This window comes from Malaclemys terrapin, chromosome 9 (genome assembly GCF_027887155.1).
Source record: "Malaclemys terrapin pileata isolate rMalTer1 chromosome 9, rMalTer1.hap1, whole genome shotgun sequence".
Taxonomy (NCBI): Eukaryota; Metazoa; Chordata; order Testudines; family Emydidae; genus Malaclemys; species Malaclemys terrapin.
This window is the reverse complement of record NC_071513.1, coordinates 5,084,664-5,101,146: the sequence shown is the minus strand read 5'-3', so window position 1 is coordinate 5,101,146 and position 16,483 is coordinate 5,084,664. Positions and strand designations below refer to the sequence as shown.

At 42.8% G+C, this 16,483-nt stretch overlaps 1 protein-coding gene across 1 annotated transcript in view; it reads right to left on the bottom strand.

Moving 5' to 3' along the window:
* Positions 1-8,815: 8,815 nt before the first annotated feature.
* The window catches only part of ADGRG4 (adhesion G protein-coupled receptor G4), a 60,326-nt gene continuing 52,658 nt past the window's right edge, over positions 8,816-16,483 (bottom strand). The window contains exons 17-21 of the mRNA XM_054039648.1: positions 16,087-16,183; positions 14,534-14,823; positions 13,505-13,606; positions 9,936-10,106; positions 8,816-9,019 (exon numbers count right to left, since the gene is read on the bottom strand). Coding sequence (XP_053895623.1) covers positions 8,970-9,019; positions 9,936-10,106; positions 13,505-13,606; positions 14,534-14,823; positions 16,087-16,183 — 710 coding nt within the window. The 3' untranslated portion in view covers positions 8,816-8,969. The remainder of the gene's footprint in view (positions 9,020-9,935; positions 10,107-13,504; positions 13,607-14,533; positions 14,824-16,086; positions 16,184-16,483) is intronic.

Genomic DNA, 16,483 nt, shown 5'->3' with positions numbered 1-16,483 from the left:
CATTCAGCAGATGCAACTAAAAACCCAGTGTGGAAAATAATTTGTTTTTGTAACAAATCTCGAGCCTTCATTTTAGATGCTAAACTGGAACTGCAGCATCAGAAGCTATTCCTGTCACTAAAAACTATTAGGGTGTGAATCATGAGAGCATAACAATTTTTAATTAGATTTGTCTTTGTGCATCTCCTATTCCTGTGAATAATATCACTGCACAATTCTATGACAGAATGTCAGTGGAGATATGCTAAAGGAGAGCAAATGTAATGGGGCCTGTGCAGAAGATATTATTCAAGCCCAGAGAAAATTACACATCTTCACTCTTGCTGACAACCTAAACAATGCTGCATTTGATACTGTTTAGCTGGAAAAGCCATTAGACATATGATGTAAAATGAAGCTAACCACCTTCCGAGAACAAATGGTGCTGTGCTTTTTGCATAAGCAAGTTGATGTATTTTTAAGTTTACTTCCAGATTTTGCTCTTCAAAATGAAAAAGAAAATCAGACTACTGAGGACTAAAACATCCGCATCTCCTGCAGTATGCTTGTTGACCTTCCCACTGTTAGACCTCTAACATGAGAAAGATAGATGGATCTTGCCCTCCTTACTTAGGCAGGACTCCCAGTTATTTCTTGCCTTGCTGAGTAGCAGTCAACACTCCAGCATCATTGCTTCTTATTGCTTGCCCAGTTTCTAATCTATCTCTTTTGTCCCTCTCCTTGTGGTCATTTATTTCCTTTGAGTCTCTTGTAGGACTCCTTATCAAAAGTTTTTAGAAAATCAATTATGTCCCACTGGATCACTTTTTTATTAACTCAAAATGTAAGTAATGTAGCAGGTTGGAAAGAGAGAGTTTTCCTTTAGGCTCAGATAGCCTGGCTTCTTTATCAGGATATACTTATCCAGTTAGGATCATCCTTGTACTCCTCCTCCAGCCATTGGAGAAGTGAAGAGTGCAATACATACAGCTGCATATATTAAAATTTGAATTCACTTTCTCTTTCACTAATCCCACCTTTATCAAAATAAATTATGTTTTGAACCACCAGTCCTCCAAAAACTCTAGACAGTCTTTGTTTCTTCATGACCAGATTACAAACCATTCTAGGCACTAACTGAATACACACACAATTCAGCAAAGAGCTTAATGGGGCCAGAAGAGATTTGGAAAACCGAGTGTAAACAACATATTGGGCCAGATTCTCAGGACCAGCTGGGGGAAGGGGCAAAGTTAGCTTTAAATAACTTTTGCGTTGCCCCAGTGCTGGAGCATCCATGTGCCAGCCAAATTCCCAGCACATGTTAGAATATCCTTTTGGCTACCCTATCTCGGGCAAGCTGCCAACAGCCACTAGGATCATTATAGCAGCTGAAATCAGCTAGATGCTTAGGGCTAGTCTACACTGGCAATGCTAAAGCGCTACCGCGGCGGTGCTTTAACATGCCTTGTGTGGTCGCAGCGCAGCACTGGGAGAGAGCTTTCCCCGCGCTCTAAAAAACCCACCCCAACGAGGGGCCTACCTCCCAGCACTGAGAGCACGGCTCCCAGGGCTGGGGCACTGTTTACACCGGCGCTTTACAGCGCTGCAACTTTTTTCACCCCCCTGAGCGAAAAAGTTGCAGCGCTGTTAATTGCCAGTGTAAACAAGCCCTAATTAGGCAACCCAGTCACATCCGCTCTTTCCTTTGCATGGGCTGGGCTGGGGGGCGGATGTGGCATAGAATCTGCTATAGTGCTGAAACCACAGAAGCTAAGGAAGAAAGTCTGGTATCCCTGCTCTGTGCCCCTTATGCTATGTAAAAGGGCTGGAGTGGTGTAAACATGACCCTAAAAGCTCTGGTTCTTGCTGTTAGTGTATTTCCCTAGTGCAGACACTGTAGAGACAGCCATAAGGCTGCCTCCTGAGGACCCAGAAGGTGTGCTGGTGGGGCTGGGGGCGAGGGGGGCATCAAATGTAGGGGTGGAGGCTACAGCATGCAGTGCAACCCTGTGGAGATTCCAGGCATTCCTGTAACCCAGGGAGGCTGCCAGAACTTATATAGGACCCCAGGACTTTCTGTGTCCTTTCCAGCCTGCATCATAGCCCAGGACTGGGAGGTGCTGCACTTCATTTTGCTGTGGTATTCAGTCTCAGAAAGCAAGTGTGCTTAAATACTTCACCATAAGCAGTATTAAAAGGATACTTAGCAGTAGATGTGAAACATAGAGATAATATTCATAGCACTGTTGAAAATAAAATAGGTAGCCTTGGAAGACTCTGACAGTTATATTGCTTCTCAAATTAGGTTCCTTCCCCATTAACAGCATTTCAAGTTACAAAAGGGTAATTACTAGGTGGGGCTTTTTTGTTTGTTTGCTTGCTTTCATATGCTAACCTTTTCCCCCATAAAACCATGCACCTGAAGGTTATCTATCTAATTTCAAGAAGGCTTGCTGTTGCTACTGTTCATTGAAATATTCATCTTACCCACTAATTGCTGTGTGGGAGTTATTCACTGAATAAAAGAACCTTTTATATTTCCTATTTCATATACAGACTCTAAAACATCATTCCATTATATTACTTCACTTCTTAATCTCTGGTAAAGGTTAGTCTTTTACTGTTTAAGAGCGCAATTATCAAAAATCTGAAGTTTGATAATGAGCTGGAATGATATGGAGGTAGGCATTCAGAAGTGCAGCTATTATCCAGTTTGGCATGCACGTCACTGATTTAACCATATCATGCTGAAAAACCTTGAGTAAAAGAGCAAGGCTATATCTACCATTCCTCTGGATGGTTTCTTTATTTGGAGTAATATTTTTTACCATAACATCAAAATCCATCCCTCACAGAAACAGCCTGGTGACCATGAGCCTGAGCCAGCCCCCACTGGAAAGACTCCTATTTGCTTCTAGGCCCTGAACAACACAAGGGAATTGACTGATGTATCAGGAAGTACTTGCCAAGCAATATTATTCCAGCCATTGGGGCTGACGTTTAATGATCTTATTAAATAAAAGATGGCATTCAGCCCCTAGTGAATTCAGAGCAAAATGTTTCTCCAGAGAGAACATTTGGCAGCTCTAGAAATGGTAGAAATTAAAATAGTTTATTTTTTTACTGTAAAAAACAAAACTTGTTTATCACTCAAGCCCGTGCCATGTACTTGGATGTTCATTATACAGTAGATGACTACTGGGGATGGGCAAACTTAGCGTTGCGTGATTTCAAATTTTACATGAAGATGTTGGAGAACATTTTCAAACATGGGTGTCTCAAGTGGGTCCTCTCAATCTGTATTTAGATTCCTAAATCAAAGCCTCCTGATTTCCAGAAGCAAGGAACACTCAAAGCTCTCAGCAGCTCAGCATCCTTAAAAATCAGGAAGGACACTGATTTAGGAGCATAAATACTGACTTAGATGCTTAACACTAGACACCCATCTTTAAAAACATTGGCCAAGTGGCTCAAACTGAACATTGTTGTACATGTTCCTTGTAGAAAACATAAGAACATGAACATAAGAAAGGCCGTACCGGGTCAGACCAAAGGTCCATCTAGCCCAGTATCCTGTCTACCGACAGTGGCCAATGCCAGGTGCCCCAGAGGGAGTGAACCTAACAGGCAATGATCAAGTGATCTCTCTCCTGCCATCCATCTCCATCCTCTGTCAGACAGAGGCTAGGGACACCATTCCTTACCCATCCTGGCTAATAGCCATTAATGGACTTAACCACCATGAATTTATCCAGTTCTCTTTTAAACTCTGTTATAGTCCTAGCCTTCACAACCTTCTCAGGTAAGGAGTTCCACAAGTTGACTGTGCGCTGCGTGAAGAAGAACTTCCTTTTATTTGTTTTAAACCTGCTGCCTATTAATTTCATTTGATGACCCCTAGTTCTTGTATTATGGGAATAAGTAAATAACTTTTCCTTATCCACTTTTTCCACATCACTCATGATTTTATATACCTCTATCATATCCCCCCTTAGTCTCCTCTTTTCCAAGCTGAAGAGTCCTAGCCTCTTTAATCTCTCCTCGTATGGGACCCGTTCCAAACCTCTAATCATTTTAGTTGCCCTTTTCTGAACCTTTTCTAGTGCCAGTATATTCTTTTTGAGATGAGGAGACCACATCTGTATGCAGTATTCGAGATGAGGGCGTACCATCGATTTAAATAAGGGCAATAATATATTCTCAGTCTTATTCTCTATCCCCTTTTTAATGATTCCTAACATCCTGTTTGCTTTTTTGACCACCTCTGCACACTGCGTGGACATTCTCAGAGAACTATCCATGATGACTCCAAGATCTTTTTCCTGACTTGTTGTAGCTAAATTAGCCCCCATCATATTGTAAAGACTGAAAAAAAAAGTTTGTCAAACTCATTGGGTGAAAAATGGAACAGAGGGCAGACAAAAAGAGAGGATGTGAGAAAGGATTGGGAGTGAGGATGGTGAAGAGAACATTTCCAATGAAAAATATATATGATATGCTATACAGAGCCACTTTCTAGTCTCACCCTTGTTTTTAGGGGTGTTCTGCAGTCCCTAAAAGTTAGCATAGTCTTCCCTTTTAAATAGAGAAACTTTGTAAAGAAGGGTTTAAATTTATGGAGATAGGTGCTACGTAGTATATTGCGTACACACTGAAGCAAAACAATAGTTTGTTGAGCCCATAAAACTTGAAGCTTGGTCTATGTTACAAAGTTAGTTTGATGTAAGTTGCCTTGTGTTGACCTATTTGTGCATGTGTCTACATTCAGATTTGTCTCTGGCTGGCGTAAGTGTCCCATTATGGTGATGCAGTAATACCACCTCCTCAAACAGTGTTGTGCAGTGGACGACCTACTGAAGTTGACACAGTGTGAGTGTGACCTATGTCAACCCTAATATTCCTCCAGCAGCTGTCCCACAATGCCCGACAATGACTTCTCTGGTCACAGTTGTCAACTCCACTGCTCAGGTGTCACAGAAACTGAAAGCCCACCTGCCTTTTAAAAACCCTACTTATTTTTGAAGTGGCTTCTTTTCCTGATTGCCAGCTTAGTAAGCACACCTAGCAACTCTCCTTTGTTGTGTACAGCTGCACAGCTGACCAGGCCAGCTCCACACACTAGACACACCCCTGCTTGGAGTAGACAGGAGGTATTGGATCTCCTGGGCCTGTGGGGGGAAAAGGCTGTGCCTGCACAGCTACAGACCAGTGATAGAAACGTGGACGTTTATGAAAAGCTTGCACAGGGGATGCAGGTGAAAGGATATGACAGGGAACAGCAAAAGTACCCTGTGAAAGTGAAGGTACTACAGCAGGTGTACCACAAGACCAGAGATGCCAATGATCGAACTGGTGGCAAACCAGAGACCTGCTGCTTTTACAGTGAACTGCAGACAGCACCAACACCCTGCAGACCACCATAGATACCTCAGAGGAGCCCGAGACACTGAGCCCTACCGGGATTTGGCGGGGAGAGAAGTCCAGCTACACCACGAGCCAGGATCTTTTTGAGACTCCACCGCAGTCTAGCCAGTCCTACCAGCTGAGTGTAGACAAGCTCAGTGAAGGGGAAGATGTGTATGCATGTATTGTTCCTTACAGTCTTTAAATGTAAAGGTGGTGCCTGGATCAACCCCAAGGTACAGGACACAGGTATCGACTTTTCATAGTTTTACTTGTGTGAGAAGAGGTAGCGATATGACGAACAGAGGGAGAGGTGTTATCTGCTTTTCATTTCCCTGTAGGATTAGATGGGGAGAAGGGAGGGCAGGGCTTGCAGAGCAGTTTGTTTATGTATATAGGGATGTCCCTTGTATCCTTCTGAAAGATCTCAGTGAAACTTTAATGGAGATACACTGCAGTCCTCTCCCAAAGGCTTCTAGGAATGCCAACCTTTCTTTCTCCACAATAGGGCACTTTTTCACACCATTCCACAATGACTTCAGCAGGCACCATTCCAGGAAACAGGCTAGTGCCCTATGGGCCTGCGTGGCTTCGGGATGCCAGCTGCAGCTGCCCTCTGTGTGTGCCTTTGTTACCCTCAGGAGTGAGATATCCGCTAAAATCACCACCGCAGTATTCAGTGCCATTGCCCTGTACTTGTACTCATGGAAACAGGCCAAAATTTTATTGAGTCATATAACTGAACAATTCCCTCCTCATTCCCCCATTCTCTCTCCCCGGCCTCCTGCTCTTGGGAGGCCATACTCCCCACGGCTGGGATTGGAGAGCGGTGCTGTGCAGGCACTCCAAAGCAGAAGTGTCAATAAACATTTCTTATTTTAAACTTTTATAGGGATAAGAGAAGGGCATTCTGAAACTTATCTTTTGCTTTTCATTGTGACTGTAAATACTATGATACATTTTTCTGTTTTACCATTGTGGTCTTGAGAGATGCCACCTCCACACCCACAGAATACCTCACCCTAATGATGAGAAAGGAGAGAACTAGGGAGGATATGTTCAGTGAGATCTCGCAAGCCAGTGCTGCATTGGAACAGGGCCTGGAGGGTGAATATGGCAGACAGCATGGAGGAGGAAAGAGGGGACTGGAGAAAATCCCATCAGGAAAAGGAGAGGGAGCTGCACCGGGTTATAATGAGGCTTCTCAGGCAGAAAACACAAATGCTGCAGACTCTTTTTGACTACAGGTCCAACAATCATGGTCTCGTTTCTCTTTGAAATCCATGAAGAACTCCATTTTAGCACCTCCCTACACTCCGCTCTCAACATTCCATGTGGCATCAGGGGGTCACCTGCCTAAACCCCTACCTCTTCACGCCCGAGGACAGTAAGGACAGCATCTCATACACTGTGAGATCCATTGTAGGTGTATGTGAGGCTGAAATGGACAGGAAAGTTTTCTGCCTTTCCAGTTTCAAAGTTCTGTTCTGTTCATTTATTTTAGAAGTATGTGTTTTAATTGCACACTCTTCTTTTACACTGTTTTTGGTACAAAATAGATGTCTATTTGGGGGAAATTAATTCATCTTTATTACTTCACAACGTATACTGCAGAATGCCTAGTGCCACTCAAAGCACCTACTCCTTGTAATTGTACAGGACCATAGAATTCATAGGTTCAGTGAAAAACAGTGTAATAATTATAATGTACAGCAAGCACCACAGAATTCATAGGTGCATTAAAAGATAGTGTGGTATTCTTGCATGTACACCAAGCACTCCACAGTTCCTAACCACCCTCAAAACTACAGGGCCAGGCAGAGCACGCTCTACCATACCACGTTACTGTGGCTGGTGGTTAAGGTGCTTCTCTAGGCCACCCTCAGCCACATAATGTCCACTATATCTGGCTGTTCCAACTCACCAAACAGCTGCTCCACCTTCACCCCAGCAGAAACTTTTCTACCTTTGTCTCACAGATACCATGTAGGACACAGCAGGTAGCTGTAACCATTGAGATATTTTTCTCTCTCAATCCAGTCTTGTGAGTAAACAATGCCAGCATCCCAGCTGTCATTCTGCACCTGCAAAGCCATCTTTTCTTGATTCTGTCAAGGTTGCTGGTGTATAGTTTCATGAGCAAGGCGTAAGCTGGGTCCAGCCAAGATCACTACTCGCATTTCACCATTGCCAGTAGTAATCCATCGGTCAGGAAAGAATGTCCCTGCTTGCAAGTGTCAGCGCAGTCCTGTGTTCTTAAAGATACGAGTGTCATACACCTTCCCTTAACAGCCCACGTGATATCCGTGAAGCGTCTCCCATGATCCACCAACACTTGCATAACCATATCAAAATAGCCCTTTCTGTTGATGTACTCTGTGGCACGATGGACTGGTGCCAAATAGGGATGTGCGGGCTGGTTGTCACCCCAACAGATCCGCCCGGGGGGGGGGGGGGGGGGAGGGAGGCAAGTGGGGCAATTTGTCCCGGGCCCCACAGGGGCCCCCACGAGAGTTTTTCGGGGCCTCTGGAGCGGGGTCCTTCACTCGCTCTGGGGGCCCCGGAAAACTCTTGCGGGTCCCAAGCCCCCGGAGCCTCTTCCGCTCCGGGTCTTCGGAGGCAATTCGTCTGCGGGGGGGTCCTTCCGCCCTGGAACCTGCCACCGAAGACCCCAGGCCCCCTGAATCCTCTGGGCGGCCCTGCACCCCAACACAGGTCAGAAACCCCATAGCTCCAAGTCCATCCATGCACATTGCCAAGACAGTCCTGCATAACAGGAGATGATTAATGGCCCTGCACACTTGCATGGCAACAGCCCTCACTGGATTTTCCAACTCCAAAATGATTTTCCACTGACCAGTAGCAATCTGGCATTGCAGGCTTCCAGAGTGCAATTGCCACTCAAGTCTCAGCATGCGTGTGAGCAATATACTAACTGCAGCGGCTTTACACTGATCTAACTTACATCGACCAAAGTATATAGTGTAGACATGGCCTCACAATCCATAAGGTTTGCCACTCCCTAAAAATGAGACATTTTTATACATCCAGGGTTATTGTTTCATGCTCTTCTTACTGGGAAACTCCACGCCTATGTTTTTTACCAGTTCTGCATTTTATTAATTGTAAGTTAAGTATAGCTTTTGGATCCGAAAATGGTTTGATATGCTGATGCTAATTAACAATTAAATCAGACAGTTACAAAAATCATTAATGGATCTTTGTGTCACATACATCATCATTCAGCAGCATTCCATTATGAAATCAAGACTTAACATCAGGGGCTTGATACTGCAACCACCACACACACGAGAGGGCCAAATTCTCCCCACATGTGCAGGAATGCAACCCCTTGAAGCCAAAAGGGTTGCATGAGCAGGACTTTAGCCCTATAACAATCTTCAGAATGCTTATTTTATAATTAAATAAATACTAGGATAAACATTTATTTGTACAGGCCACAAAATAGACAGTCTTCAACTAAGCAGAAAAAAATAGGTTGGGTATCACTGCAAAAACTTAGTTTTCTGCGTACTGTGCAGTTATATATCCACAGGTGATATTCTTCTTGCCCGAGGATGTTTTCACTGATAAGCAGATGGAGTTACAGAGCCTGGGTTGTATTGCACCTCAGCTAGGCAAAATGAATAAAGGATCATTTTCAGTAACCATGGTTTGATTCCCTTGTTTACAAGTTTAAAAATACAGATTTCTATGTAATGCTCTCATTACAACAAACCTTTCCAAATAAGAGGGAGAACAGAATATCACTATGCTTTAACTTCCTTGGGAGAGAAAGAAAGTAGGCCTGTTTCAAAAATGATGAATGATTTTGCATGCCAAACGTTAGACTCCTTTTCTGGAGTGTGAGTGCTTAGCACTTTCTGAAAATCAGACCCCTTTAAGGGGTAACTCTCCTGCTGGGATTCTTTTGGGTTGAAGATGCCCCTAATTGGCATAGAGCTGGCAAAGCTCACTCCTGTGCAACCCCCAGTATATGTAACGTGTTGGGAATGGAAGGGGGCGAACCCAGAGTAGAATTCACTTCTGCAATTTCTTGAGGACTCTTGTCAGATGGCATAAATTAGAATAGCCCCCGTCTGTACTTAGCGGTAAGTCTGAGTAGAGACTCAGGAAGCGATAGCCAGCTCTTTGGTAACCTTCCAACTCTGCTGTGCCTAGCAGAAGCTGGCTGTAACAGAAACCCTAGCCTGAAGTCTGAGTCTGACATAGACACAGTAGCAACATTTTTCTATTTCCACAGCTTGGGCTTGTTACATTCTGATTTTATAAAAATCATAGAATATCAGGGTTGGAAGGGACCTCAGGAGGTCATCTAGTCCAACCCCCTGCCTAAAGCAGGACCAGTCCCCAACTAAATCATCCCAGCCAGGGCTTTGTCAAGCCTGACCTTAAAAATCTCTAAGGAAGGAGATTCCACCACCTCCCTAGGTAACCCATTCCAGTGCTTCACCACCCTCCTAGTGAAAAAGTTTTTCCTAATATCCAACCTAAACCTCCCCCGAAGGTGCACATTACTTTCCTTTTACCTGCTCTCAAGTCCATATCCAAAGATGTCTCCGGTAAGGAGCCTGAACCATTGGAAGTTGAGCTTGTTGCATTAGACTTCAGAGACTTGGTTGATTTCAAAGAATGCGATGATAGTTTATGCTCTAAATTTCTTGGTTTATATCCAGCAGATGTTCCTGCCCTGCTCCAATCTGAAATTACAGAGTGGTGAGTTTGGGAATAAAAGGACATATAAGAGATAATATTTTGGGTGCAGTTAGTTAGGTCACTATATCATGAAATGCAGCTGATTACTCCATGGCACTCCGAGTGGTTTCCTGAGGTAGCAGAGTTTGGAAATAGGTACTGTGTAATACACTCACAACTACACTACACAGGAATCAATCTCTGTACATTGGGGAAATGTTTCCAGTACTATATAACATATATACTAATTCTCCTGAGTGGGTCTCTGGTGGAGACATATATTACAGTTTGGTCACTCTGGGCTGGAGTTTTGTTGGCATTTATTGCAGATGGAAATGATCTTGTGTTGATAAACCTGATTTTGAAGTGTAAGCAACCCAAAAGATGTAATTGTCCCATTGCTTTCTTGTGTTCTTCTAAGTATATTTCGTTAGCAGCTCCTCCATAGACTGTCTCTTTGGTGAATTATTTGCATAACTATAAAATAAAATTTCCTGTGTTCTTTTTTAAACACTATTTATAATATACTGTGATGCATGTAAGAACATTTGCAACACACTTTCCTCTTCTGCCTTTATTCCTTTCGGTGTGTTAGTCCTCCTGTTGTAAATCTTCAAATATGTCTATTACATCTGTCTATGTTCTGAGTGTTAATATATAATCACACACCCAAGACTACATTGTGCCTAGCCAACCCCCCCCCCCCCCCAAAAAAAGTGACATTAATCTTGAGAAAGATTTCAATAAAATGAGAAATAAAATTTCATAGATTGAAAGATCAGAAGGAACCATTGTGATCATCTAGTTTGACCTCCTGTATAACACAGGCCATAGAACTTTCCCAAAATACTTCCTGGAGCAGATCTTTTATTAATCCCTAAATGCATGACCTTGCACTTTTCACTATTAAATGTCATCCTATTACTTTTACTCCAGTTTACAAGGTCATCCAGATCTTCCTGTATGATATCCCGGTCCTTCTCTGTATTGGCAATACCTCCCAGCTTTGTGTCATCCACAAACTTTATTAGCACATTCCCACTTTTTGTGCCACGGTCAGTAATAAAAAGATTAAATAAAATTGGTCCCAAAACTGATCCCTGAGGAACTCCACTAGTAACCTCCCTCCAGCCTGACAGTTCACCTTTCAATATGACCTGTTGTAGTCTCCCCTTTAACCGGTTCCTTATCCACCTTTCAGTTTTCATATTGATCCCCAACTTTTTCAGTTTAGCTAATAATTCCCCATGTGGAACTGTATCAAATGCCTTACTGAAATTGAGGTAAATTAGATCCACTGCATTTCCTTTGTCTAAAAAATCTGTTACCTTCTCAAAGAAGGAGATCAGGTTGTTTTGGCATAATCTACCTTTTGTAAAACCATGTTGTATTTTGTCCCAATTACCATTGACCTCAATGTCCTTAACTACTTTCTCCTTCAAAATTTTTTCCAAGACCTTGCATACTCCAGATGTCAAACTAACAGGCCTGTAGTTACCCGGATCACTTTTTTTTCCTTTCTTAAAAATAGGAACTATGTTAGCAATTCTCCGATCATATGGTACAACTCCTGAGTTTACAGATTCATTAAAAATTCTTGCTAATGGGCTTGCAATTTCATGTGCCAGTTCCTTTAATATTCTTGGATGAAGATGATCTGTGCCCCCCGATTTAGTCCCATTAAGCTGTTCAAGTTTGGCTTCTACCTTGCATATGGTAATATCTACCTCCATATCCTCATTCCCATTTGTCACCCTACCATTATCCCTGAACACCTCATTAGTCTCATTAAAGACTGAGGCAACGTATTTGTTTAGATATTGGGCCATGCCTAGATTATCCTTAACCGCCTCTCCAACCTCAGTGTTTAGCGGTCCCACTTCTTCCTTCTTTGTTTTCTTCTTATTTACATGGCTATAGAACCTTTTACTATTGGTTTTAATTCCCTTTGCAAGGTCCAACTCTACATGGCTTTTGGCTTTTCTCACTTTATCTCTACACGTTCTGACCTCAATAAGGTAGCTTTCCTTGCTGATCCCTCCCATCTTCCACTCCTTGTAGGCTTTCTGCTTTTTCCTAATCACCTCTCTGAGATGCTTGCTCATCTAGCTTGGTCTACAACTCCTGCCTCCTCATCACACACTGTCCCAGAGAGGAGCAGAAGAGAAGTCCTCCAAGCGGCTAAGAGTGGCTGCAGCAGAAGCAGCCAATTAGAGGGGCTGCAGGAATGGCCAATCAGGGGCCAGGAGGGCCATATAAAAAGGAGCAGCAGAGACCGATTCAGTCAGTTACTGCCTGGAGCTGGAAGAGAGAGTTCCTGGCTGGCTGAAAGTACCGTAGGGACAGCCACAGACAGCTCAGTCTGGGCAGGGTCCAGGGGAACTAAGATGGAGCTCCTGGCTGGCTGCTGGGATGGAGCTCCTGGCTGGCTGCTGGGATGGAGCCCAGGGAGGGCTGCAGGAAATCAGTGCCCCCAGGGAGGAAGCCCTGGGGGTACAGCCCCAGAGTAGGGCCAAAAGAGGGTAAACCCCTGGAAGAGGTTTGTTCTGTTCCACTTACAGACAGTGTGTGTGACTTCTCTGGAAGGCTGAACCACTGAAGACCTGCCAAAGAAGCCATTAACCAAGGGGAGAGCTTGTGAGAGGTGGTGGGTACCACCCCATTATCACAAACGGAGAAACTGCAAGCACGTGCACCTGACCAGAGGGGCACTTGTGAGAGGTGGCGCTGACCCCATTACACAGCCTTTAAAAATATGCCGAAGATTTTTGCATGCTAAAAATTTCAGATTTGTATAAGCAAACTGCATTTGCTGTAATTATTGAATTCTGTATAAAAATACCATCTGTACATGCAATAAACCATTGCAGCTGCAGTTTCAGAGGTGAGGCTGAAACTGTTTCGTAAATCTGTCCTGTATCTATATGCTGTCACCCCGTCACCACATTAGCTATTGACTCTATTAATCAAGGTCCAATCTATGAAGAATTCATGGAGGAACGTTAAAACCTAACACTTTTCCACTGTAGCAAGGGAATTGTGGAAAACCTGTACATTGGGACACTTCACCTTTCTGGTGTAGAATGGATGTGACATCAGTGGCAGACCTTGTAAGGGGTGTATTTGTAAAGCATTTTGAGAACCTTCGATGGCAAGTGCCACAGAAGTGCAGTATATAAAGACAGCAACACTAAGCACTTTCATATTCAAGTCAATTCAGATATTTTAGGAGAAATTATTAGGTAAAAATATACTGCAATTGATCCTTCACTGTAGCTTACTCAATCTTAAATGCCAGAATAGGAGCAGTACTTTTGTGTCACAAAAGCATTTCCATTTTAATTCTTATGCCATTAATAGCTTAAAAATGAGTCAAGCAAAACAATAAACCTAAGTGTCTTACCAGAATAATTATTGAGCCGAAACTTCCCCCAGCAAAAGTGCACTTGGCACTGCTTCCTCACTGTCTCTTTCATCAGGCAATGATATACAAAGATAAAAAGCCCTAAAAGAAGAAGGAACACAAAATCTGTATTTTTCATATTGATTCCCCAGCCTCCTGCCTCATTTCTGAAGCTTTCATGCTCTCTTCAATCACAGACATATCATATACAGCACAGAGTTTGGCTAGTGGGCCTTGCCCACATGTTCAAGGTCTAACTGATTCTCTGTATTTAGGGTTGTGAAGGAATTTTCCCTCAAGTCAGACTGGCAGAGACCCTCTGCAGCATGGGACACTTGCTTGTTTGAACTAGAGTAAATGGCTGATTCTCTGTAACTTGAAGTCTTTAAATCAAGATTTGAGGACTTAGTAACTCAGCCAGAGGTTATGGGCCTATTGCAGAAGTGGATGTGTGAGGTTCTCTGGCCTACGATGTGCAGGAAGTCAGACTAGATGATCATGATGGTACCTTCTGGCCTTAAAGTCTATGAATCTTTGAGAGAGGCAGATCCACAGCCTATATTATATTAGCACAGAACTTATTGAGGGCTATTTTTCTCTTCCTTAATGCCCATGAGTTAACAGATTACTAAAAGAGTCCCCATCTGATTTGATATTAGGGCAGACATTCTTGGCAATCTGCTAGTCACTGCAAAATCCAAGCATGCATTTCTATGCCCAGATGAAATGGATTGTGTCAGTGTCCCTGAAAAGGGCATAGATTGGGACCTGTATTTCAAAGGCATTACCACAAGTCCTTACATACTAGTATTGAATTGTGGCAGTGATATATAAAGTTCAGGATGATATCTCACTAACTCAAAAGGATTTTTATTATTAAACTCTCCAAACTTCCAAATGATACAAACAAAACTACTTAACCACCCCAGTTTGGGTTGGTAAGATGACAATCTGAATGTATTTATATATCACACCCATAAACTGATAAAAATACACCATATTGCTATCAGCATCTCATACAGAAGTTACCTTGCAGTGTGTTACAAATGGTGAAGACATACAAGAAAAAAATCCTTGCTGATCCCCAGGCAAAAAAGGCAAAACCCCAGGTTAAGCCGAGTAAGAATGTCAGGCTGACCGTGCTCCGCAGATCATGGAGAAAGCCCTGCTTCCAGTTCTTGGATTTTATTTGCTGCTTTGATTTCACGATACGAATTTGAAGAAGAACATTGATGAACATCATTATGTTAATCAGAAATATTAAGCAGAAATAGGCAACAACGGAGATGTAAAAGACAACATCATCTTGAATCCAGCAACTACAGGAAAGGGGAAGAACATAGAAAGTTGAAAATAACTAATTAGGGAACTATTCTGTTATCAATACAGCACATGGATGGGCATTGGTTAGAATTTCCTCAGATGTTGTGTCAGTAGCAGATTCCTGCTTCCCCCTTGCTCCAGTGTGGTAGTAATAGTGCCTCTGATACATAATTCCCTCCCTGTTCTGATCATGAGATGCCATAGCTATGGGCTTCCCCCATCTGGTCAGCTTGTAAATACACAATTTATTATTACTGGAATGGTACTGTCCTAGATAGAGCATGGCAAAAAGCAAGTGGGAGTATTCCTGATGTAAACACTATTTCAGAAGAAAGGCTAAAAGAGTAGCTTATTCTCACTGGAAAAGTAGAAAGGTTGATGTGATCTAACTGAAGAATTCAAAATTATGAGAGGTTTGATAATGACAAAGGAGATACAGGAATGAGAAAAGTTCAAAAACCTGGGGAATTAACATAAGCATGTGGAACACCAGACCAAATTATTTTTATAGAGATTTCACTGAACACATGGAATATGTTTGATGTCTTGATTTACTCCAATCAGCCTTCCAAGAGGACAACCGGGGACAAAAAACCTAATTGGCTTCAAGACTGATCTTGACAAGTTTATGAAGGGGATGGTATGATGAGACTGGCTACATGCCATTGTAGGCAATCTGCAACTGCTAGTAGCAAAACCCCCCAATGGCAGGCGATGGGACACTAGACGGGGAGGACTCTGAGTTACTACAGAGAATTCTTTCCCAAGTGTCTGGTCATGCCGACATACTCAAATCCAGCTGATCACTATATTTTGGGTCGGGAAGGATTTTTCTCTGTGTCAGATTGGCAGAGATCATGGGGTTGTTTTGCCTTCCTCTGCAGCATGGGGCAAGGGTCAGTCCAGGTTTCAACTAGTGTAAATGGTGGATTCTCTGTAACTTGAAGTCTTTAAATCATGATTTGAGGACTTCGGTAATTCAGCCAAAAGTTAAGGGTCCTCTATTACAGGAGTGGGTGGGTGAGGTTCTGTGACCTCAGCCTGCAACGCGCAGAAGGTCAGACTACATGGTCATGATGGTCTTTTCTGGCCTTAAGAGTCTATGAGACTATGTTAATGTGTTCCAGAAGCAAAGAGATTCTCCACAAAGAAAGAGGAATTGACACTCAAAGTGGCAAAGTAAAGAGAAGGAGATTAGCATGAACTAGAAGAAATAAAAGGAGACAAGATGTTGGACCAATTCCTTCAAATATACTTACAAAAAAGTGAATGAGTTCTGGTTTTTAGAAACTGATCCGTTGCCATAAAAGTCCACATTTATAATGAGGAGAGTAGCAACTACAACAGCTGGTATCCCTAATAGCAGGGGAGATAAGAGAGAGAGAGAGAGATTTAAGCCCAAAAAAAAAAAAAAAAGGAAATCTGGAAGTGGGAGACATCCAATCTCCTAATCTCTTCTGGGTGTGAGAATCCATGATTAATAATTACAGCAATGATACAGATGTGTAGGTCAAGGTCTCTTCTCAATAACACACCTGAAGGCTCTGCTGAAATCGTGTGCAGCAGAGCAGGATTGTCCCTTTATTTATTTATGTAAACTGCAGATGGGTAGGCATAAAATGTCTTTGTTTGCAAAATGTTTGAGTTCTCAAACAT